The 22930-nt window shown below is 43.6% G+C and overlaps 6 protein-coding genes across 9 annotated transcripts; 3 read left to right on the top strand and 3 right to left on the bottom strand.

Moving 5' to 3' along the window:
- Window positions 1-4041: 4041 nt before the first annotated feature.
- Window positions 4042-4799, bottom strand: PV09_09385 (uncharacterized protein; the record flags this gene model as incomplete). The annotated part of the gene is made up of 3 exons (XM_016363441.1): window positions 4042-4216; window positions 4267-4463; window positions 4515-4799. 3 exons carry the CDS (start codon window positions 4797-4799, stop codon window positions 4042-4044), a joined length of 657 nt encoding a protein of 218 aa, XP_016208729.1.
- Window positions 4800-6016: 1217 nt separating this feature from the next.
- PV09_09384 lies at window positions 6017-8519 on the top strand (the record flags this gene model as incomplete). 2 transcript variants are annotated; one of them, XM_016363440.1, is made up of 5 exons in its annotated part: window positions 6017-6029; window positions 6100-6564; window positions 6644-8040; window positions 8091-8159; window positions 8230-8519. In XM_016363440.1, the coding sequence occupies 5 exons, from the start codon at window positions 6017-6019 to the stop codon at window positions 8236-8238; spliced, it is 1953 nt and encodes a 650-aa protein (XP_016208728.1). In that variant the 3' UTR covers window positions 8239-8519. The 2 variants fall into 2 exon arrangements, with proteins under 2 accessions (XP_016208728.1, XP_016208727.1); XM_016363439.1 differs by having other exon boundaries at window positions 8091-8519.
- A 6305-nt stretch (window positions 8520-14824) lies between these two features.
- On the top strand, window positions 14825-17305 carry PV09_09383. 3 transcript variants are annotated; one of them, XM_016363437.1, is made up of 8 exons: window positions 14825-14971; window positions 15019-15638; window positions 15685-15832; window positions 15883-15989; window positions 16040-16296; window positions 16346-16806; window positions 16859-17048; window positions 17095-17305. In XM_016363437.1, the coding sequence occupies exons 2-8, from the start codon at window positions 15029-15031 to the stop codon at window positions 17194-17196; spliced, it is 1875 nt and encodes a 624-aa protein (XP_016208725.1). In that variant the 5' UTR covers window positions 14825-14971; window positions 15019-15028; the 3' UTR covers window positions 17197-17305. The 3 variants fall into 3 exon arrangements, with proteins under 3 accessions (XP_016208725.1, XP_016208724.1, XP_016208726.1); XM_016363436.1 differs by having other exon boundaries at window positions 14825-15638; XM_016363438.1 differs by having other exon boundaries at window positions 14825-15638; window positions 16859-17305.
- Window positions 17049-18671, bottom strand: PV09_09382 (uncharacterized protein). The gene is made up of 2 exons (XM_016363435.1): window positions 17560-18671; window positions 17049-17511 (listed from the first exon to the last, which is right to left on the bottom strand). Exons 1-2 carry the CDS (start codon window positions 18588-18590, stop codon window positions 17223-17225), a joined length of 1320 nt encoding a protein of 439 aa, XP_016208723.1. The 5' UTR covers window positions 18591-18671; the 3' UTR covers window positions 17049-17222.
- Window positions 18672-18780: 109 nt separating this feature from the next.
- PV09_09381 (uncharacterized protein) lies at window positions 18781-19573 on the top strand. The gene is made up of 2 exons (XM_016363434.1): window positions 18781-19078; window positions 19170-19573. The coding sequence occupies exons 1-2, from the start codon at window positions 19003-19005 to the stop codon at window positions 19481-19483; spliced, it is 390 nt and encodes a 129-aa protein (XP_016208722.1). The 5' UTR covers window positions 18781-19002; the 3' UTR covers window positions 19484-19573.
- Window positions 19574-19853: 280 nt separating this feature from the next.
- PV09_09380 (uncharacterized protein) lies at window positions 19854-20815 on the bottom strand. The gene has a single exon (XM_016363433.1). The coding sequence runs from the start codon at window positions 20613-20615 to the stop codon at window positions 19869-19871; it is 747 nt and encodes a 248-aa protein (XP_016208721.1). The 5' UTR covers window positions 20616-20815; the 3' UTR covers window positions 19854-19868.
- Between the last annotated feature and the right edge of the window lie 2115 nt (window positions 20816-22930).

Raw genomic sequence — 22930 nt, 5'->3', positions numbered from 1 at the left:
GCTTTCTGATATGATGAATGAAAGCTTTCATCATGTTGACTCTGATTACTATACACCTGTTTCAATGGCCCAAAGCAGCCTACATCAAGTAGCTGGAGTAGATGTGATGAGTGTGGAGGCATAAAAAGGGAGATAATGATTTTCTCTTTACAAAATAGCTTGAATTCAAGTGATTTATGACTCTCATGGCCATCAAGGATAGGCAGCCTATGCGTGCCTTGTGCACGATCCTTTTTATGCTGATTAAAATGCTTTAACCATTCTAATCCAAGCATATTAGTAGTCCATCCATTCTCACTAACAGCTATCATCCAATCAGGTGGAAGATCCTCCTCATACCATGCTGAAAGATGGTTGGTACGATAAGCATTTCCTTGAATGACAGTGACCCATTCACAATCTCCAGGCTGTATAGTCTTTAGGCTGTGGCGTCGTTCAGATCCATTAACCACTTCGGCTATTGCAATCAACCACATTTCAATCCTGTTTCATCAAAATTATAGATGTTGTTATTGCTGATGCTGTACTTACTGATTATATTACGCGCGAGCTCAAACCAAGGGCTGATGACCTGCAGATTTTTATATAAAGCTCTCTTTTAATCACACTTTCGACGAGAGTGCGTCTTGAGCGCTGGGGTCCTCTAAACAAAGTTATATGGCTATTTAATACCAACTTGCCCATCGCCACGCGAAGCAAGTAAATGATTAGCCATTGCTGCTACCTCTTGAAGCTTAGGCTGAAATCCACGTGAATCTGATCAAGTATACACTTTATGAGCACCTCCATTCATTCTTGGTAAGCCTTATTGAGTTAGGTCGGTAATCACGTCGTGAACGCGTTCCAGCTACGCGTCGTTATAGGGTTGCTTCAGGCACATTGAAGACTTTCGCTGCATGATAGATTGATTTGATGTGGCCTCTCTCGATAGATGATAATACTAATAATATTTACCCCTCATTAGATAATGGCTGCTCTTGGATTGAACACTGCATTGTAGATAAGATGAATTATACGCGTTATGGCGGTGAGGACGGCCCACTCGTTTGTCCGGCCCACTCGTTTGTCCTTGGCGGTAGCAGAGAAGCTGGCTTGCTGGTACTTGATTTTTCAGTGTCTGTAGCAACGAGCTTTGATTCGTACATAACTCCCTAGCTGCAGTACACATTGTCGATGTCCGTGCGGAGGATCACGGAACGATGAAAGAGGAGAGCCAGGGGTGAGGCACAGGAGAATCATCAGACAGTCCATCAGTCAAGACAGCATACAATGAACTGAGCAAGCTTATGATCTCGCTTATGAATCATTCGTAGTCTTTAATTTCATTTTGCAGCGCTGTTACCCATGTGAAAACATGGATCAAAAGTCGGGTAAATGATAGGTAACCCTAAGCAGGCGATCCTGAGATTCCTACGCCATGTCAGCCAGCCATTGGTAGACGAAAGAAATTTCGCGTCATTCGACGTAGGAATTTACTGCGCTTACCTTCGTTGTCCTTTTGAATTTCCGCATCATGCTGAGCTCATCGACGACGGTGGAATTGGAGTATTAGTATTTTAAAGGCGGCAAGATTGGCCGACATATTCGATGACGCATGCATTGTACAGAGACGGAGAGCTAAGAGAACCAAGTCAGCCGTTATAAGAGTAATTATAAAATCGGGCACATTCCGTTGCTGTTTCCCTGATTCCTGTCAAGGACGATTAAACCACTATCAGTGGGGAATCGTCGATCTCGCGCTTATAGTTATTTCTGAGCGAATGAGCCGTATTGCGATAACTTATATTCTTGTAGTTCAATAGATTGCTAGTCATGATGTTTATGAATATGCCAAGAGATTGGCCTAAGGGGCGTCGACTCACTGACAGGCCTTCACTTTCTCAAGTGCAGTATTCTCCATCTTGCCTTCCTCCCCAGTCATGGCCGAATCTGCCCGCTCGCGGGCTTGATTGCCGCGCACAAACTTGATTATGCTCCACTGGATATTGACATACAGGATGAAGAGGATGCTTAAACCGGTGCTAAGTGCTACCACCGCCTTAATTAGATCATCATAATTTAGCATGTACTTGTAGTCTAAGACCTCGGCACGATAGCGTAGGCAGTCCTAAGGAGCCACAACTTGTCCTGTTTGTTGTAAGTCCTTATCTGCCATCGATACATCCTTAGAATTTCCATACTGTGTTCGGTCCGGCAAACATGCTTTTACACAAGGCCCCTTTGGCGCCGACGAGAGCGTCACCATCAATGAAACCACCGGACAAAACGAGCACTTTGATGTTTCTCGAGTAACTAGAGCCTTATGCTGGCACAGAGTGAAGATGATGCTCGTCATTCACCGCGCATCGCAAAATAGTCTGTGAGCAGCATCACGTAAGTCGGAAAAGCGGCCTCCTCAGCTATGTTTGCACTGATAAGCATTTCTGCTGGGGTAATCTCTAAGAGGCCCAGACTCTTCACACTGCCACCTGTAGGCAAAATCGGTAGCGCTGATCAACTGGGTACGATGGCTTGCAAGGCTATTTCCCCCTCTTGTAATTCAAACGACGACGAAGCCGAGTCTGGGATGCGCCCGACAGACCGATTGACAATACATGCAAAACGAAGTGCGTCTCAAGCTCTGGAAGGTTCACCGCTGTCTTCACTCTACCTTCTCTTATTTCATACTCCTTTTATATGAGATAGATTGTCTCTCGTCGGCTTTGTAAGAGATGAGTTGCAATCTGGTATCGCATAAGGAGAGCTTAATCGCTTTCGATAGCGTTTAGATATGAGGCAGAAGATGCGGGCGGCGGAAGTTTCCTACCCATGGCCTGTCTGAGGATCACAAAGCAACTGGGATGGATAGCTATACCCGGCGTCTGCTATTTCACATGAGTCAAGGGCTTCATTTAGGCCATAGCCCGCTCTTGAGTTCTTTAGCAGAGAGAGACCTATGCGATACGAGCCTGGGTGATTGGGCTGGTTACCAACCTATCTCCCTTCGACGAATACATAGGAAAACATTAAGGTACGTCGCCGTCGGTGTTAGGAAACTGAAATGCTAGTAATGATGCAGCCCACGCGTGTTGGTCCGAAGGCCTCGGGTGTGCTGATCGGGATATGTCAAAACTCCAAAACCCAACCTCGACGTATCACGCTGCATGACGCATGTATTTGACGGTTGGAGTCATCTCTCTAAGGCATCTGGCCAGCCTTTCATGAATATTCTTTGGATGCCATAATCCACCAGCTTCTCACGAGCGATTCGTGGGGTAAGCCGAACAAACGAAACAATAAACTGCGTAGTTCTAGGTGTTGGAAGCAGGGATGGTTTCCATTTGTTGGACCGCTGAACTTATCAACACAGCCGCCAACTCTCTCGGACTGTTCTCGGGACGCATCGCAAGAGTGGTATGCTAAGGTAGAGGCGGTGCATTTTCATATTCGAGCGCCGTCTCTGTTGCTGTTGAGAACGGACTCACTTCACAATCTGGCAACTATAAATTTTTAACATCAGCCATCAAGAGTCTTATATCGCCGTCTATGGTTATGCGATCCATCATACATGGCTTTTCTTGCTCAGATATTCCATGTCTATGTAGCACATAGCCCAACTGAAAGTAGGTAAAAATGGATGTCATGATATCAATGATTGGAGTTCTGATATATTTTACAGCTGAGACAGAGGGGAGGACTCTGTCTTGTGAGTAAGCCTCCCTAGGATTACTCCCCGTCCACGCTGACGTAGATTTGCGTATCTTTCGTATCAACTACCACCGTTGATAAAATACCTACGACAGCGTGGGTTGAGATTCCTCTTCGCCATAAACTATTCCTTGGTTTGTATTGCCCCTTGGGAAGGTGCCTAGATACATTCAACTCTCTAGCAGCACTTAAACATAAAGCATCTATGAGAGCATTCATATTTCTACACCCAATTTTGTCCTTCAGCATGCCTGGGAACAGCGGACCGATGGTTAGGCCAAGAAAGAATACCATATTATTAATGCTTTAGAATGCAATGAAAACTAGTTTCAACCTTACAGAGTCGAAATTGCATTACTCCAGTGCGAGTAGCGGAATCGTAGTGTCGAAGTAGCCCAGAAGGAAAGCTTGAGCAAAGCCAATGTAGAATGCAGTGAGCAGTACTGGTAATGAGTAAAAGGTGTAAATGATTGGCATCTGACATGTCAGCCAGTGTGACAGTCGTGAAAGCTCATAGATCGCCGAGTTGCTACTATGATCTCCGTATCGCCTAAGCAGCGCCATTGACTCTGTTAATACGCTTCTGCTGAGGGCGAGGGCAATTCCTTCTCGAGTGAAGCAAGTTCTCTCTTCTCGATCATTAAGAACCGTAGGATTATATCCGATGCAATAAGCGTCCTGCATACTGCAAAAACGGTTGCATACCCTGTCTTTGCGTACAGGATGCCTCCCAGCATAGGCGCTCCTTGTGCACCCAGGAGGGCGAAGCTGAAGATCTAGTCAACCTTTCAATATTAACAACCGAGAGCAGATATTAGGCTACTTACTGTGCCAAGAACCGTTCCAAGTTTATCCGCTGCAACAATCTCAGGACTTATGGTAAGTCCAAAAACCCAAACAACATCAATACTCATTCCTTGCAATATCCTGGAAAACGCAATCATAGCGATCGATTGCCCAAATGCAAGTAGAATAATCGAGGGTAATAGCGAAAATATCCCTGCCAGGTACGGTTGCTGTCGGCTCCCAATCCTATCGGCGATGACACCAGCAATTGCACTCAAAAGGAAGCTCGATACTGCAATGTTACCGAGTAGAACAGAGACATCCATTTGAAGTTGTTACTCTGGAATGCCTAAGCGATAGCGAAGCACAAATGGAAGGATCAAGATGATGATAAGATAAATGAAGAGATCAGTAAACATACCGATGTCAACAACGACAATAATGAAGAAGAAGCTTGAGCGCCAACGCAAACCCCATGGCACATAAGTAGGTGGCTTTGTGCTTCCATACGATGAATTCAAAACAATTTGGCAAGAAAAATTTGGTCTGTCGTAAAATCACATGGTAGCTGGAACAAAGACGTCGGGCACCTATGTTTCCTCTCCCGGTCTCAAGCTTAATTTATAAATATTCAAAGCTACAGAGGAGTTTTCGGGACTATCTGAACATATATTTTCTATGTGAGATGGTGGCATCGAACGCATTATTGCAAACATAATGGCCTTGGAGGGTTGCAGCGAATTGGTGTGGTATTGTAGAATCTTCACATTGATAACAGCCATGGACTGTAACGAGATTTCAAATAAACAATAAATCTGACTTCACCCTTGTAACCCGGTCTATGAATTTCATGCGTAATGTTAGGAGCCAACTATTTGTCAGAAATTTGACTGCTTTCAGTGAGTACATGCCACGCAAGCGATTTGACTTTTCTGATAGAGCTTGAAATTTATGGGTTTGATAAGGAGCGTAGCAGGTAACGTATCCGTAGAGAAGTATGATTCAGGCACAATCACTATATTTTGGTACAGATACAGACGCTTAAATTGGTCGGAAATTGATCTTTCGGCTGTTAGTCGATGATATGCTGACTGTCCCTATTCTCGTATGGGCAATGGAACATAAAGACAAATTACATTGAATGATGGACGGTTAACTTATGATAAGACATTGTAACCAAAAACTCAAGAGCCACTATTTACCAGGATCATGGTCCAGGTTTGCACATGTAAGTCCATGAAGCCGGTACGTTAGACATGGATGTTCGGAACAGAATGTTCTGTGGGGAATATATGTCGGAAGAGTTTATATATATAGTGGCGAAAATTATGGAAAATAAATTAAGACATCAGCAACCAGGTCACAGTATTGAATAAACCGGTGATTGTTAGGTTTTTCTCTTTTCACATCACTTGATAACACTCTACTTGACTCTTACATCTTGAGAAGAAATGCACAGGGTCAGGTGTTCCAGCAAATCGAGTTCTCTACCAGTTTGTGATATGCCCGTTGTGCTTCATCTGCTTTCATGGGGGATAGAAGGATGCCAAAATACGGTAAGAAGCTTGTAACAAGCTACATAGCTCAATTCCCATTCATAAATGTATTAGACATCACTGACTTTAGACCTAAAGTCGCAAATCTCTCGCATAACTACACCCAAGTTCAAGGCAAAGATTCTAGAACTGTACCGAGAACATAAGGAGCATGGCGAAAATTCTGGCGCAAAACAACTAGAAATTCTGCCCTTTCATCCTGAAGACATAGTGTTCACGCCGGATGCAGCTGGCTATTTGCCTCTAGTGGCTACCAGTTCCTGGCTAGACATTTGCTCAGAGGATGATAAGTTCGCAAAACTTTCAGAGAAGGTTCTACTTCAAGAAATTTCGTTTGCTTCATTTTGTGGGGTGCGAAATGTTCTTATCTGGGGACCGCAATCGGATATTGCCGATAGTTTGCATACTCGGTTCATAGAAGTGATCCAGAAGGCACTTAAAATTGACCCCTCAGTCGAGATTTCCGTGGTGGTGTCCATGAATAAACATGAACAATGGAGATCATGGAAAAGATGGGATTATCTTCGATCTGAGTGTAAATACAGTCCCCAATTATCAACAGGCAAGTCACTACATATGAAATTCAGAAAAAGAAACTAATCGCAAAGCCATAGCTGTGATGATTGACGAGTATCTCCCGAATTTGTCCGTCCAGATAAGATGGGCATCGGAACCCATTCGTTTTGTTCTCTTTGATAAGGAAGTTTTCAAATACGATGACGAAAGAAGTCTCTACCTCGAAGAAATCCAAGAAACGTTCGTAGCTGATTTGCTGCGCCGAAGAAATTGTCCCGACATTGTGGTAGGCCTCCCACTCGGTAACAAAAGCAGTACAGCGTGCCATTGCAAGGACATTCTCACATCACAAGGCACTGAATCAACTGAAATATTGAGCAAGGTACTTGAACCGTTTTCTGAATATTTCACTCGTCTTCGCTCATGCCTAGAACCTTTCAACATTGTCGAGGAGTACGCAATGGACTATCAATATGACGATAGTCTCCAGGAAACTAGCCGACCTGCTACCGAAATATTGAAAAATTCCACATATTCAGCATTTGAAGAAGACCCAGTTAAGTATGATCTATACCAAAAAGCCATCATGGCAGCGTTGCGAGATTGGAAGCTCAGCGGTAAGAGTACATCAGGCCTCCACGGTGCAGTTTTAGTTGCAGTCCTTGGAGCCGGTCGAGGTCCTCTTGTCACACGTGCGCTTCGGGCGAGTGAAGCAGAAGGTGTCTCTATTGATATCTGGGCTGTGGAGAGAAATCCGAACACCATTTGCCTTCTTCATCAACAAAATGAAAACGAATGGCAGAGCAGGGTCAGCATCGTTCATTCTGATGTCCGACTTTGGAACGGTCCAACTGTGCTACAACAAGGAGAAAGTCGTACGAAGAAGGCAACGTCGATCGACATTATGGTATCGGAGATGTTAGGTGACTTCGGAGATAACGAGCTAGCTCCTGAATGCCTCGATGGCGCGCTTCATCTCCTGGCGCCATGGGGTCTTTCAATTCCGTCGTCATTTACCACATTCATCACTCCAGTCTTTAGTCCAGCCCTGTATAGTAAGGTCCTAGCCCGGAAACAGGTCGGAGAACCCACTGCTTTTGAAATACCATATTGGACTTGGTTTCGGAGTGTAGATTATCTCTCAATAGGCAAAGGGTCTGGCGTAGCCGGTAGCCAGAATGGCTATCGGTCTACTTTGACAAGCGATAACAGAAGAGCAATAGGTCGACTCCAACGTCCGATACCAAAGGTTCTGCCTGTCTGGACATTCTCGCATGATCCAAAATCACGACCAAATAATTCCTCGCTTAACTCCCACAACTCACGATACGGCGAAATTCTCTTCGACATTGGGAACGCAGGGACCTGCCATGGTCTTGCTGGATACTTTGAGTGTATACTTTATCCTGGAATCGAATTGAGCACAAATCCAAATACCATGGATGAGAAAAGCCCCAACATGACGAGTTGGCTCACTATGTACTTCCCACTGAAGGTAAACCGCGTTTCGAACGCATTCTTTTTTGGCGCTGATTTCAACTGCAGGAACCATTGTCTCTCTATGAGAGGTCCAAATTGAAAGTCTCTATGGCCCGAAAGACAGACAGCGAGAAGGTATGGTATGAATGGATCCTCGAAAACATACCGTCCACAGACTGCTGGACTAATCAAGTCGCCCACCAAGAAAAGTTAGCTACAACGGGTATCCACAGCAGTTACAGGGTTGCATACAGCATTTGGAGAGATGAGGGAACCAGCATGAATTTCACGTGCAAGTAACAGAAATAGAGGGAGAGTGCTTTGGAGCTTTGACATTGGAGCAGACTCAGGATGGAGTATAAAGATAGAATAGATGGTAATTCATTCAGCTCACCCTACTCTCGTTTACCCCGAAGAGCAAAATAAAATCCTCAGTATCTGTATGAATTTAGCAAGGCATAAAATAATTGAAGAAATGGAAAGACCGAAGTTGAATCACGTAACTTCCGATCCAAAACCTTGTTTATCGGCAACCAGAACTGCTCCCTGCCCGCTGCTTTCCTTTATCCATCACAAATACCGTAATCAAAGTAAGCTACCATAGGCAGCGCAAGTTTGGGACTGGCTTTATGCATTCCTCATGATATCCGTAATATATACCATGGCCGAGCGGAACGTTTTGACGTAATTCGTTCTGCACTCTGCAGGCGTAGGCACGGCCAGCTATCGAAAGAACAGAAGGTTCAAGACCAGCGATATCTTACTTCTCGTCAAAAGAAAGCTATCGCGAAACTCGTATTGCAAATGGCCGAGTTTTGATAAGATGTACGAATTAAGCATATTCCTGACTTAGCCTTCATCGTCACATGCCAGCGAACTACGAGTATGCCTGGTTCAGTGAAGGTTCTCGTGGATAAAAGGGATCTGCAACTCCATAGAGGCGGGGGTGTGAAACGCACTGTCTTAACCGCTATAGAATGCGTGAATGCGAGTGGTAGGTATCTAGAATCAAATATCGCATGGCCAGTCGGCTTCGGCTCACAGACGCAGCTGGATGGCTTTTCTGACCCTTGGTTGGCACTATTGTCTACATTAAAGTCATAAGATACAATCAACAATGATGACCTCAAGAATCCAAGCCAGGCTCTTACTACGGGATAGGCAGTAAACGAGGATGCCTAAATCCTTGGCCCGGTTGATAAGATCCAATATCGCCCTACAGGCCCCTCCGGGCGTCGCGATCCAGCTGTAATTGGCGATCGTGATCGTTGCCGCAGGAGAAAGGCCAAAGTCAGTAAACAGACTCACCACTTTGCAGAACATGACGTTAATCATTTCTTTGTGCGAATCAGGGATTCCATGCAAGCAGTGCATCAGCTGCTATAAGATGGATCTGATTCATGTATGGGTGATATAACACCAGGACTATTCGGACCACCCAGTCAAACCTAAAACACTTTCGTCACCTACAGAACTATGCTTCGGACAAATATGAGTGCGGCGACCCTATGTTAGGAACACTTTCCTAATACCGACTAGCTTCACTAATGTAAGCCACTTCGGAAGGGGTTGGCTTCCTAGAGCAAAAGGGAATAATATGGAACTAGGACTTATTCAGAAAGGAAGAGGAATAAGTTAGTCCAAGTTTTATGACTTAGAGTAGTATGAGCTTCAAGTATGAGAGAATGTTCAAACTAACTACTAGATATACTAGACAGTTAAACTACAGTTCTTGGGTAAGGAGGAGAAATCCTTCCTTTTTTATAGAAGCGAGAGGCAGGCGATCATTCTGATCATTTATGATCAGACTGATCGTATATCATGCATCTGATTCGTTCATTCTGTTAGAGCCAATAGCATTTTCCCGCTAATGCAGACTGATCATGTTGATCATTCATGATCAGACTGATCAGCTTCTTCCCACGTGACTTATGTTACTTTGTTGACATAAATAGGTTCCTCCACGGCTCCTGGATCGCAAGAATGTCGTACTCCGCAACCCTGGGGTCCTGTAGCAGTGTTGCCATGACTGTGTCCTTTGATTTATATATATTATACTGTAGTAGAGTTTGACCCCAGATATGCAAATTCCCCAGATATGCAAATGAAAATCAACACCTACCACGCGATCGCGTTGTGTATCGCGTGCGCTTTGCTGGCTCTTCATCTAAACTATCTAACGAACTCTCTGAATCTTCAGCTTCTTCCTATCTTTTTCTACTATTACAACCTTTTGTGGGCGCCCTCGTGGTCGTTTTGTTGTTGGCTTCGCCTCCGCTTCGCGCGCTATACGCAACACTTCCGCCGTTGTATAAATAGAAACACCTTCTAATTGAACTCTTTTTCCTTTTTTAGCTTTTTTTCGCTTATGAAGAAGCTCATTTTGATCAGCAATCTGCTTTGCTATGATTGCAATGGTTGCATTTTGGGTTTCGCACAACCGGGTTATACGCTCTGCCTAGCGCCTCACCAGCGAAACAACTGCGGGACACTCACGCAATGACTCTATGAACCTTTTATTTGATCTTATTAGCTCAACTGCCTCTGGAGGAGAGCTTTGCAATAGAGATAGATCAAGAGTAGTGGTCTCATGTGGTGTAACCGGCTGAGGAGTGGGTGGAGGAGGGTTGCATGGAATATTTTTGAGTACACGCATGCGATTCGCAGGCCATAAGCCAGTGCCTCGCCATCCACTAAGTATGTTTTTTGTAGTCATGGCCTTTTCGCGTGCGCGAGATAGTAATTCAATCCATTCCACTCGAGGAATACGTTGTAAACTGTGCCGGGATATCGCATGCGTCTCACTGGAGTGGTACTGTTTAAATACAGAGAACACACCCACATCAAGTGGCTGTAGTATATGCGAGCAATAGGGAGGCATAATAAGAAGATCGATCTGATTTTCCATGCAATAGGCAATAAAATCACCCTGAATATGACCTCTATGTCCATCCGCGATGAGTAAATACTGGCGTCCCGCAGCCTTCTCATAGGTTAAAGGATCAAACACCTTCTTTAACCATTCAAGTCCAAGATGATTTGAAGTCCATCCATTCTTACTAGTTGCAAGATGCCAATTCTGTGGTGATTGCTCATTAAGCCATTTAGTATTAATGCTGGTGCCTTTAAAGATCAAAAGAGGAGGAAGCGCTTCGCCTGCGGCATTCATGCACTCCACATCTGTCACCCATTCTTGCTTTCCTGCTATAACCTTATACTTGATATTCTTATCAAGATAAACAAGTACTTTCATTGCCTGCTCTTCACCAATACCAAATCCTGATTCATCCATATTCCACATATTGGAAGGATTATATGCATGCTCTTCAACTTTCATCGCGACTGCGTTAAACCAGCGTTCCACATGCTCATATGTTGCTCTATTTTTTTGTGCATGCTCAAGCTGACGCGCGTATATTAATCCTACTTCAGGATGTCTGTGGTGAAAGCGGTAAATCCATTTATGATTAATTTGATCAATCTGAGGAGAGAAGGTGATAGATTATGATGCATATATAACGCGTGCGGCTCGTAGGTTCTGCGCGAGTTCTTTCAACAACGAGTTTGTGATTGGAGTCCCAGTAATAGTATACTGCTTTATCCATTATACAAGAGTAGCTTCTTCCGTATTTGTAAGTATCTGCTGCATTTTGTGGCTCTTAGACTGCGTTAAGCCTCCGTGAAGCCTACGTCGTAGTGTCTAATATGAAACTTTGAAATGATCTGAAGTAGCAATAATAGTTGGAAATTGATTATTTTTATAAGTAGTTATAGCCTTCTGGATCTCTTTTTCATGATCCAATCGTTTTTTTAAGGATTTGGATGGCATTGTTGAAATAAACGCGTGTTGCATGCGCGACGCGTGCGACTTATTTGCATATCTGGGGAATTTACATATCTGGGGTCAAAACTCTATATCTTGTGTCAAATATTCTTACATTAGGTGTTCTAATAGTTATACATATTGCGATACAGCTTTGCATAATAAAGGTAATATGGATATGTTATTTATGCCTTCAAAACTCGCCAAATCCAACACGTGTCAGGATTTGTCTCTTTTACCGTCCCTACGCAACTGCGGCAGGAACCATTGCTTGAGTTACACCGGGTTTCGTCACGGAATCCACATGATGAATTACAGTCCTTTAGGCTTAAATACCTCTCCCTGCAGGTTTTTTGACCCTTCTTATCGCTGAAATCCAATGCTTGAGTTGGTGCGCAATACTTGAAGTCTTCATCACAGACAAGTCCAAATGAAAACAGATTATAAGAACCACCACCATTTGTGACACACACGGTCTCCGTGATGTTAACACTCACATCTTTCAAACCAGGGCTGGTGAGGTCACCGCAATAATTTTCTACCGCCGTTTCATATAAGTCGCACGCTCGTGGAGGCTTGGCTATAGGACTCCCACTACTCAGCCGAATTTCTGAAGAGATTGTTTTCGTTACAAGCATGCTTGAGCTTGATCCAGCATGACTTATCTCGTTTATACTTAGAATTGTAACAGTGCTCTTCTGTATATCATTGTATTTAAGGCTTGTGAATGGATATATCGAGATTGAGTTGTAATTACTGGTATTATGCACGACTACCGAGAACGGCTCTGTACTTGAGTTTGCCCAACCTGTCCCGCACCATATGGATGAGGTTATGGATGCATCTGCTAACTCTGCTGCGTGAGCACAGGGAAGCGAGCAGCCTAAGGAAATGAGGGATAGATATGCGGTGAAGAATACAGACATAATGAATACGCAGACTGTCATGAATGAACTCTAGACGGTCGATAGATATATTGCGCAAGCTGATATATTCTACTGGTGCTAATTTTAGATAGTGTTCATGTTTATCATCATGTCCAACATTCACTGACTTTGGTTCCACGGATCATGTGTTCGTCCGTCATGTCGTTCACGAAGTCAAAACAAACTCTTTGCTTGGCAGAACTGGGGCATCCGCGTGGCTTAATGACTGGTCTTGATAGTATATCTTAACTGCTCTAACAATAGATAGCTAAATTTGCTTATTTAAACTGGATCAATGACTCTGGTTCGTGTATGATCGTACTGCTTGATTGGTAGCAAGTGCATTTCAACATTCGGGGCTGGCCATAATATCGCCCTATACGCTCTGCTTATAGCAAAAGTCACTCGTATCCGGCCCACTCGCTTATCCTTGATGTTATGGTTCGTCATTATGACTAGAGTTGGAGCAGCGTGAGCTAGACGTATGTCATCTGTGGGATCACGACCGTAGGGTAAATTTTCCACATACTGGCGAGGTCAAGCTTTGAATTCAGCCTTCAAAGTGCCATCCCTCGAAGCCATCCGAACCGTCTATCTCAATCAAGCATATGATAAAATAAAACAGCCAGTTTAGAGATTGATTGAGAGGACTGAACACCTCAATTTCACCATAGATGGCTCAATAGATGGTCGAAACTGAGGCATAGCAAACTTGTCATTTTTAAGTGCTGATATAAGCTCATACCTCCTTTCCACCTATGTTGTTGAAGGTACCGATGAAAGCGCACTCAAAAGCCTTCAAATGTTGAAGAACAGGCTTCTTAAGGCTATTTATAATAGCCTAAGTCTCATTAGCTCAATCGCTTTTAATACTTGCTCAACTCAACCGGCAATCTTTAACCTGATGAGGACTAATAATGACCTCAAACATATTATCACTGATTCTGTGATGCGCATGGTCCAAACCTCTTTCTTAAGGATATCTTCAAGATTCCAGTTCTGAAGTCTGTATATGGAGACGCTCAGTAAATTACAGTATCTTTCTCACGCATGAAGCAAATGAACCACTTACTTCAGTCACATGCAAAGGATCTGACAGATAAAGAGATTGCGATTCGATCTGCAAATGACACTTAATGGGATGAAATCCTCAATCTTAGATGCAAATGAACAAGATCAAAAGAAGGAATTGATTCAAGAGGCCTTGAATGAGTTATAAAATGCCTTGAAAGGAATAACTGAATCAGCATTTGCACCAAATCAAGATGAGGATACCTTTGATAAGATCAATCAGTCTCCATCAACAGCAGCAGCTCGATATCTCACACTTGCAGAGCTATGTACCTAGTTTGACACCATATCTTCATTTCTAAGCTCTATTTGGACCGAAATCGCATTGCCTTTCTCTGTTCCTTGGCCCTAAGAGATTACTAAGAAATTGCAATAAACGTCCGAAATGGTTTCGGACAGGACATAAAGTGTCGAAGTCCGTGCAGAGGATCACAGGAACAATAAATGATGCATAACATACTTGTCGCACTATAGCGCTTGCGATGCTAGGAAGTGCTGAGGACTGCTGTGCGCAGCGTATCAACGAGCTACAGAAGGTGATAGATAGATGGAAAACTAGATGATTAAGAGGATAGGAGGTGGTCCTTTTATTGACTATCTGCAATGTGAGAGATCGTTGTAGTTGTATATTTTTAAGTGATCTCGCTCAAGCGACGGCTTAATTAGGCGCTTGATTAGTGTCGCACTATGGCGCTAGCGATGCTAGGCAGTGCTGAGGACTGCTGTGCGCGGCGTATCAACGAGCTACAGAAGATGATAGATAGATGGAAAACCAGATAATTGAGAGGATAGGAGGTGGTCCTTTTATTGACTATCTGCCGTGTGGGAGATCATTGTGGTTGTATCTTTTTAAGTGATTTCGCTCAAGCGATGGCTAAATAAGGCGCTAGATTAGTCAGGTGCACGTGACCAGTGTCAGAAACGCTGGCAAGATGAGAGAGGAGAAGCAGGGGTAGGGGACAGGAGAGAAACTAGACAATCCATCAGTGCAGATAGCATACAATTGACTGAACAAAGTTCACCATCTCACTTATGCCTCATTCATCATCCCCGTGACCCTCCGCACGGACATTAACTATTTCTCAAGCGATAACAAAGCTGAAACCTCATCCCTCCTTTACTTATAGGTATGTATATGAATGGCTTCCAGCAAGATTGCCATGACCTCTTGTAGGATTTGACAAATGATAACGACGTTTCCAACCAATCTTGTGCGGAAAAAAAACGGAACTCAACAGAGGAAGAGCGCTGGGAAGAACATTGTGAGGAAGAAAGAGACGGCTACAACTCGACTTATTCACTACGTGCTGCAAAACGGTCAAATCGAAAAGCAGAAATCACTGGCGAAAGCAGAACCCGTCGAAATTCTCGATGCTGAACCGCCCATATCGCTATGGCAAAAACAGATCGAGGAAGCATTTATCGGCTCGAATGGCCAGTTGTCTGCACTGACTGCGGGACTATATGAGCCATTGCGGCACTCCCCAACAGCAACACAAGACCTACCCGGAAGAATCATTGAACATACGCTAGGACTTTTATCGGACTCGACTAAAGCATTGCTTCATCGGTGGTTGTGGTACCAACTTCTGATATACTGCAGGAATTTGATTGAACTTGCGCATTATGATCAGGCTCGTATCGTTGACCTGCTTCGTCCAGAGATCCCGAACATAGGTCTGGATTATCTGAGACGTCTCTGCAATGGTGCATACTACTTTCGCGAGTATATTTTCAAAGGTTTGATACGAAATGGATACCCTACTATGGAAGTTGATCTACGGATCGCCTTTGGTGAGTCGTGGATAGATTTCGTAGAATATATACTAAGCCTCTCTAGGAGGGCCTAGGCCGTACTGGTACGGCAACCTAACGAAACCAAAGGCTGAAAAATTATCTGCACAATTGCCTGTTACAGGAGACATCAGGAAAGGTCTTCTTCACTTTGATACTTCGGTGATGTTAAGCCATGTCCAAAAATGGTTACAGTAGGAGTGAGCCGGCTATATACTTAAGGTCAAAACTAACCCGAAATAAGGATTGAATGCTCTTTTTCTGCTCTTTCGCGAGCCTTCTCAGAGCCCTCAACATTATCTCCGATTCTAGAGCTAATAGACCCTCCCGAGACCAGATTCTTTCATTACTGTAAGCAGAGGCCGTTCTTAAAGTTTTCGATCATATTTGACCAGACGCAGTTTGTAGCTTCGTCGTACCGACTCGATCATTTAGTAAACATAGTATATACTCCAACATGATAACACTCTCCGAAGATTCTTCGTATTTGCGCTTTACGATACATGCTGTAGGGGCTTGGTACCTTAAACACCCCTTGGCGCTGCATTATCATACCCGATGTATCAGGAACTTCAGGCTCGCCCTTTCAAACCTCACCAGATCTTCCGATACTCTCAAGCCATTGCTCAGTACTCAGATACTCTTACTACAGCTAGCAGTACGTAAATGTTGTTTTCTTATAGCATCCCAAGTGCTAATGCAAGCAGGTCATTGACCCTGTTCTATACAACCAGTGGTGCATGATGGTCGAAGCCTCTGGTGAGCTGCTGAGGCGTAGCATCAAGTATCCAGATACATTGGATCTGCGCGTAAAGCTTGCTTCGCACCATGTGTTGGCCAATACTATCGAGAAGAAGGAGAATGCTTTCACTAACCATCGCTTTCTAGAGGACTGGGAAGAAAAGGTTGAGGAGATCAACGAAACAGTTGCAATGTCACCCCAATTGCTGAACATGTATCAGACTGTTACGATATTGAGCTTTGGCACAGATCGTAACAACTATGAAGAGTCCCGTCAAGCAGCCATGTCCATTTTGAACAGTGTATCAACCATAAAGCAAACATGCTCAAATACAACTCTTACCAGCGACGAAAGACAAATACTCGAAGATACAGCTGAATTGTATAGACTTGGTCTACGAGTATACCTTGACTGCCGTTTCACCGGGTGGGCAACAAATTTCTTCATACGATCTCGCATCTGTCTAATCTTGGCTCAGTTTACGAAGTGACGTGGAAATACAGGACGATCTCCATAATATTCAAACTATATTCTGCAGTCAACCCACTGATGGCCATCTTTATAAATCTGTTCATTCACTATGGGCTTTGTTTCATTTAAGTATACTACTAGGGAAGATCGAACCTCTGGTTAATTCAGTCGAACAACTTTCTAACCGACCTGCTACTGTACGATTCTCTGACTTTGTTGATTGAGGCTAACTAGTATAAATAGAATATCCCCCCTGCCCTCAAGTGCATCCAAGAGGCTTGGAACAACAAATTAGGATGGGAAGAAGTCTGTAACGTCAAGCGCAAACGGATAAGCCTTACGTAATTTCGATGGGTCTGAATCAATAATTCTTAAAGATACCAATCTCTATCTATGTCTCCGTAGTCACTAGCTGCCGCTAGTCTTTCGAAATCATCCAATGTTTTTTTCGCCCTTAAGTAACTGTGACTTTTCTCTGCGTCGCCTTTCTGCTCCCAGGAGTATTTTTCATCGTAATGACCATTCATTGCACCGAAGATCATAGGCCCGAGGCCACTCCCATACTTGGCAAAGTGAAACGACCCTGCCGAAGCAATTATCAAGTTCTTTACGAAGGGATGTGGTGAGATCAACGGGTGTTGATTAGGAGTGATTGCATCCCTGCCGCTGTTACCTTTTTTATCCACAAAAGCAAAACAAAGAACTCACCAGAGGGTATATTTCGCAGCTAACTTTGCTCCTTTCAGTGCTGGTATAAGCACCCGAAAGTATTTCTTCATGTCTTGAAAGGCGAAGTATTCTAGCTGGTGTGAAACCTCTGTAGGCTGTTCATTTCGAAATGGCATTGTCCACCCAATCTTTACAACTCCATTCATGTCGGGAGGGAAGTATTCGCCGCCATCTGCATATGGTGATTCCACACCATACACAGATATTGGCGGGATATGTTTCACATCTTCAACCTGCTGGGGTGTTAATTGGAGATGGAATGTGAAGACACCAATAGACCATGGACATCTTGACACTTCAGGCAGGCTGATCCCAGATTTCTTTAAGATTTCCATCGACCATGACCCTGTTGAAAGAACCACCTGTGAATCTGGCAAACGTATAAAGTCGCCTCCAGAGAGCTGTAAACATTTCACGTGAGCATCCTGAACGACTAATTTTTCAACAGTAGCTCTTTTGAATTCCACCGAACTAGAAGTGTTCGTTTTCTCAAGTTCAGCCATGAATTTGTCCCAGATAACAATGCCATCATCATTGTTATAAACGAATACAACGCCCTCTTCGTCCAATTCTGTGTCATTAACAAAGTTTGTGAAATTATCGTTCAGATCGAGTGAGGATGACAATGTGGCCTTGGTAAGCCTTGAGCGTTTCTGAAGTCCAAGTGCTTCACGATTGGTGTCGATGGCGCAAAGTCTATTCAAAGCGGAAGGAAAATATACGCTGATTCGGCCGGTTTGGTGGTAGAACTGACTGAAAATCTTGCTCCTTTTCCACTGTTCATGGACGACCATAGCATCCTCCATCGAGGCAGGATCAGTGTAGTCATCGCGGACAAACTTGCGCGTGTCGCGACTTGCCGCAAGCTTTGAACCATTATCAATGACTGTCACAGAAGGTGAAGGTTCCTCTTCCAATATTGTTCGCGTTACTGTAGCTCCGAAAACACCGCTTCCGATGATAATAAATAGCTTTTCGGACGGATTTTGATGTGGGCGGAGAGAAGCCATTGTGTAAATAATTTCTAGAGTAACGGAACGCTTGGTCTTCAACACGAAGTTGATGGGTCTGACCGGTTGGTTGGTTGGATGGTTAATTCCTTAGGTTTTGGCCGTTTTAATCACACGGCTGTGGCTGGTCAGTGACGTGCTAATTATATAATCCAACACACCACATTTCACCCTTAAAGGGTTGTCAGCGAGCACAACAACGACGAGAACCTCAACTTTTGGAAATTCAATCGTTCTACCGTATATATATAGCCCTCCAGAAGCCTCGAGACGTCCTGTATGAGCCGCGGCGCCCTGCGAGGCTGTCTAATATGGCGAGCCCCTGGCCGAAGGAGGTCGCATATCCTACCAACCATTTATGAACACGCCACACACGACATGAAGCACCTGCAAGAATCGCATAGCTTTATTAATGGCAATAGAGCTCACCCATAGCCATAGAACGGGCCCACCTGATTATTCTGGGCACACTATCGCTACTCATAAAAGTATATAAGACCCTTGACCTCACCACCCTCAACAATAAAATCAATGCTATATATACAGAACTTAGAGCTAACGGGAAGAGTACCGCTATAGTAATTAAAAGAACTAAACAAGATATTGAAATAGCAAAGGACTTAGTTCAGAAAAACCTACAAATGGGAAAGGAAGCAAAGACGGCAGCGCAAGAAGCAGCGATCGCGGGCAAGACGGCAGTAGGACTAGTAAAGGAGATCAAGCACAAGGCACCGCAACAGGCCTCAATACTGCTAAGCTACGCGGCAGTAACAGCCAGAGGGATGCTGGCAGCGAGCATACATAGCCCACAGAATGCAAAAGCCCCATCTGCTCAAATAAAACGCGAAGTCATCATGAAAATTAGAGACCTACAGACCATTAAAAGTCTATAAGCCAAGAGCCCTCGCCACCTGAAGGCCATAGCCCAGCGTGAAAATGAATATATTATTAATACAAAAATTGTGTCTATCAACCAACTTAAAAGCGGAGACCTCAGCATAAAACCGACGACACTGTTACGGCGTACTTCCTGTCAATGTCCGTGCGGAGGATCACGGGAATGATGAATGAGGCATAAGTCAGATCGTAAGCTTGCTTAGTTCATTGTGTACTGTCTTGACTGATCGGTTGTGTGATTGTTCTCCAGTCCCCTACCCTGGCTCTCCTCTCTTACAGTATCTAACGTGTTTCGCCACCAAGTCGCGCACACCATCAAGTCGCGCAGCACACCAGCCATCAAAACTTCGAATGTATATAATGCAACCACAAAATAATATTTTAATGAAATATCCTATATTTTGTACACTCTGAGGCTTGATGATCATATCCACGACAAATATAGCATGTAATTTGCGGTGTTTCAGCTGCATTTGGCGCTTCACGTGACTCCTGAGCTTCCTCAACCGCTGCTACCACCTCGCTATTTTCAGTCCTAGGAGACTGTTGAATCAACTGAGAGGCCTGAGAAACAGTTAAGCTAGTTGCCTTGTATATTGCCAGGGAGCGTGGATGAATGACTAGTAAGTGACTGAGGGTCCCTGCTTTCTCATGATTTTCTGGAAAAGTTTGATGAGGGTAGTAGTAGCCACTGTCTTCCAACTCAGAGAAAAGGGCTTCCACAACGGATCTCCCTTGTAAGGCTCTAGCCTTGGCCTGAACTCGCTTATTGAAGATATCCTGTTTGGTAATGAGAATGTTGGGGAACTGCTGTTGCAGTTGCGCATGCGTTTGACGAACAGCACAGCCAGCCCATAAGTCCTGCATGATTCTTTCCTTGACTGGGGTTTCCCGTTTCCTGTGCGCTGCGTATGTGCCAACCGGTGCAGGCCTATGATTATATTCCCCTTCTCTTATTGTTAGGCGCCACCTTCTATCTGATTGTTCTTTTCCAATACAACTTATACGGCACCCTGTTTTTTTTTGATGAATGGTTCGGACGCTTCCGATTCTCCTCAGTGAGCTTCCATTTATTCGCCAGCTGACCATAGCACACGCAGGCAATGATGATAGACTTGCTATACGCATTCGACTTCAGAATTGAAAGAGCGTATCCAGCTTGCTTTGCATGCTCTTTATAATGCATCAATAGATCTTCTTTTGAGCCATATAAGCCTTCTGGAGGCGGCTCTAAAGATAGAGGTATCAGGGCAACTGGTTAGTCGGCTGTAGTTGACTCGTAACGGAGATCAAAGATGGCAAATACGCGTAAAAGTATAGAAGACGCGTCCACCGCGCGTAGCTAAGGTTCTATCTCAATCTGTTTACTTAAGGCGTATATTATACGAAATAAAAGGGGTATAAAGACTATATAATGCGTTTAAGGTATAGCGGCTTGGCGAGGTGGTCCAAAACAAGATCGAGGTGGTCCGAATCAATTCCCAGTGGCTGCTGAGATTTGTCCCCCCGATTCTGGGATTTGTCCCCCCTTTGAGATTTGTCCCCCCCGCTAGCTGTAATGTAATTTAAATCGCTGTAAATGACTTAGCGTATAATAATACACCGCGCTTCAGGGGCAACTTCATCAATAAATTTATATCTATAAAGATTCTTCAATTACCAGTAGCAACTATAGAAGATATTCCTGCCCCTCCGGACTCTATTTATAGCTCTTATGATAAAGCATACAACTCTCTCAAAAGTCATGGTATCCAAAACGGGTACAGCTTTGTACTTAAACAGAGTAAGCCTCACCACTCCAATATTAAAACACGATATTACTATCAATGCGACCGCTTTAGAGTCTATAAGTCAACAGCAAAGACTCTAAGTACAAGTACACGTGCAACAGGGTGTCCTTTTAAGCTTGTCATCTTTAAAGATACCCAAAACAATCAGTGGAAACTGGAAGTCCAAGTCAAGCAGCACAATCATGCCCCATCTATTAATCTAATAGCTCATAACATCTATTGCAAATATATAGAAAAGCAAAAAGAAGTCATCAAGACTATATCATATGCTGGAGTTCGGCCAATGCAGATAATGGCAGCCCTTCAACAAGATGACCCGCATACCTTTGTCTCTGCCTCAGATGTTCGCTCAGAAAGAAAGGCCATCTAACAAAAGCACCTAGATGGAAGAAGCCCAATTGAAATAGTATTAGACGACTTATCATCATTAGATTGGGTTTTCTCTTTAACTAGGGACCCTGAGAATCATATACAACGCCTCTTTTTTATCCATCAAAAGCAGATCAAACTGCTATTAGCAAATCCTGATATTCTTTTAATGGATTGCACATATCAAACTAATAAGTATAAGCTTCCACTATTACACATACTTGGCTGCACCAATCTTCAGACCTTTTTCTCTATTGGCTTCTGCTTTCTTCGTAATGAGACAGAGGAAGACTACTATTGGGCACTCTCAACCTTTCTCTCACTCATAGAAGTACTACATCCACGCGTATTTATAAGCGACCAAGAACAAGCAATAAAGCAGGCAGCTCGTAGATTGCTTCCAAATATTCCACAGCTTCTTTGTGTATGGCATATCAACAAGAATGTCCAGATAAAGGCTCAACTTATATGGAGAGACGCCGATGGTACAACACTAGAAGAAAAGAAGGCAATTGCTGAAGAACGTCAGAATTTTCTGAAGCACTGGAACCAGGTATGTCACACCTAAACAATATTATTAATAATCTAACAAACTAGGTCGTCTTCACACCTAAGCGTCCTGACTTTCAAATAAAGTGGGATAAGCTTCTTAATGATTATCAGCATCAGGAAGAACTATGCAGGTATCTAAAGGAGAATCAATATGAAACACGCGCTTAATAGGCGAAGGCTTAGACATCCTCTCATCGACACTATAATACAATTACAACTTCTCCTATTAAAGGAATGCATAAAGTACTAAAGGATTATTTACTGATTTCTACTGGCGATATACTACGTGTTATTCAGAGAATTGAGCAGTTAATCCATAATCAGTACAATTAATATAAGAAGGAGATCGCCTCATCTATGCATAACATCAAGTTTGAGCATATGCATGAGAAGATGCCGTTCCTGCCATCTAATATTCATACAATAATCACACTGCCTGCAGTTGAACGTATCAGACAACAGGAACTTATACGTCAAAAGGAAGAGAAACAGCCAAGCAGTAAAAAGCCTTGTTCAGGTCTTTTTAAGAGGATAAATGGCCTTCTATGTCGCCATAGACTGCAAATAGCAATAGGTTATGGGCCTTTACCTCTGCGCTATGTATATGACGATCACTAGCGTTATCAGCGTATACATAGACAGTCTATTCAAATACCTTCGCCGAGACCACACCAGTTTATCCTTGAGCCACTTCTAGCTAATACAAGAGGAGCGTAAAAGAAGAGCCAATCA

This window comes from Verruconis gallopava (genome assembly GCF_000836295.1).
Source record: "Verruconis gallopava strain CBS 43764 unplaced genomic scaffold supercont1.65, whole genome shotgun sequence".
Classification (NCBI taxonomy): domain Eukaryota; kingdom Fungi; phylum Ascomycota; class Dothideomycetes; order Venturiales; family Sympoventuriaceae; genus Verruconis; species Verruconis gallopava.
The sequence above is the reverse complement of the archived record's forward strand: the minus strand, read 5'-3'. Positions and strand labels throughout refer to the sequence as shown.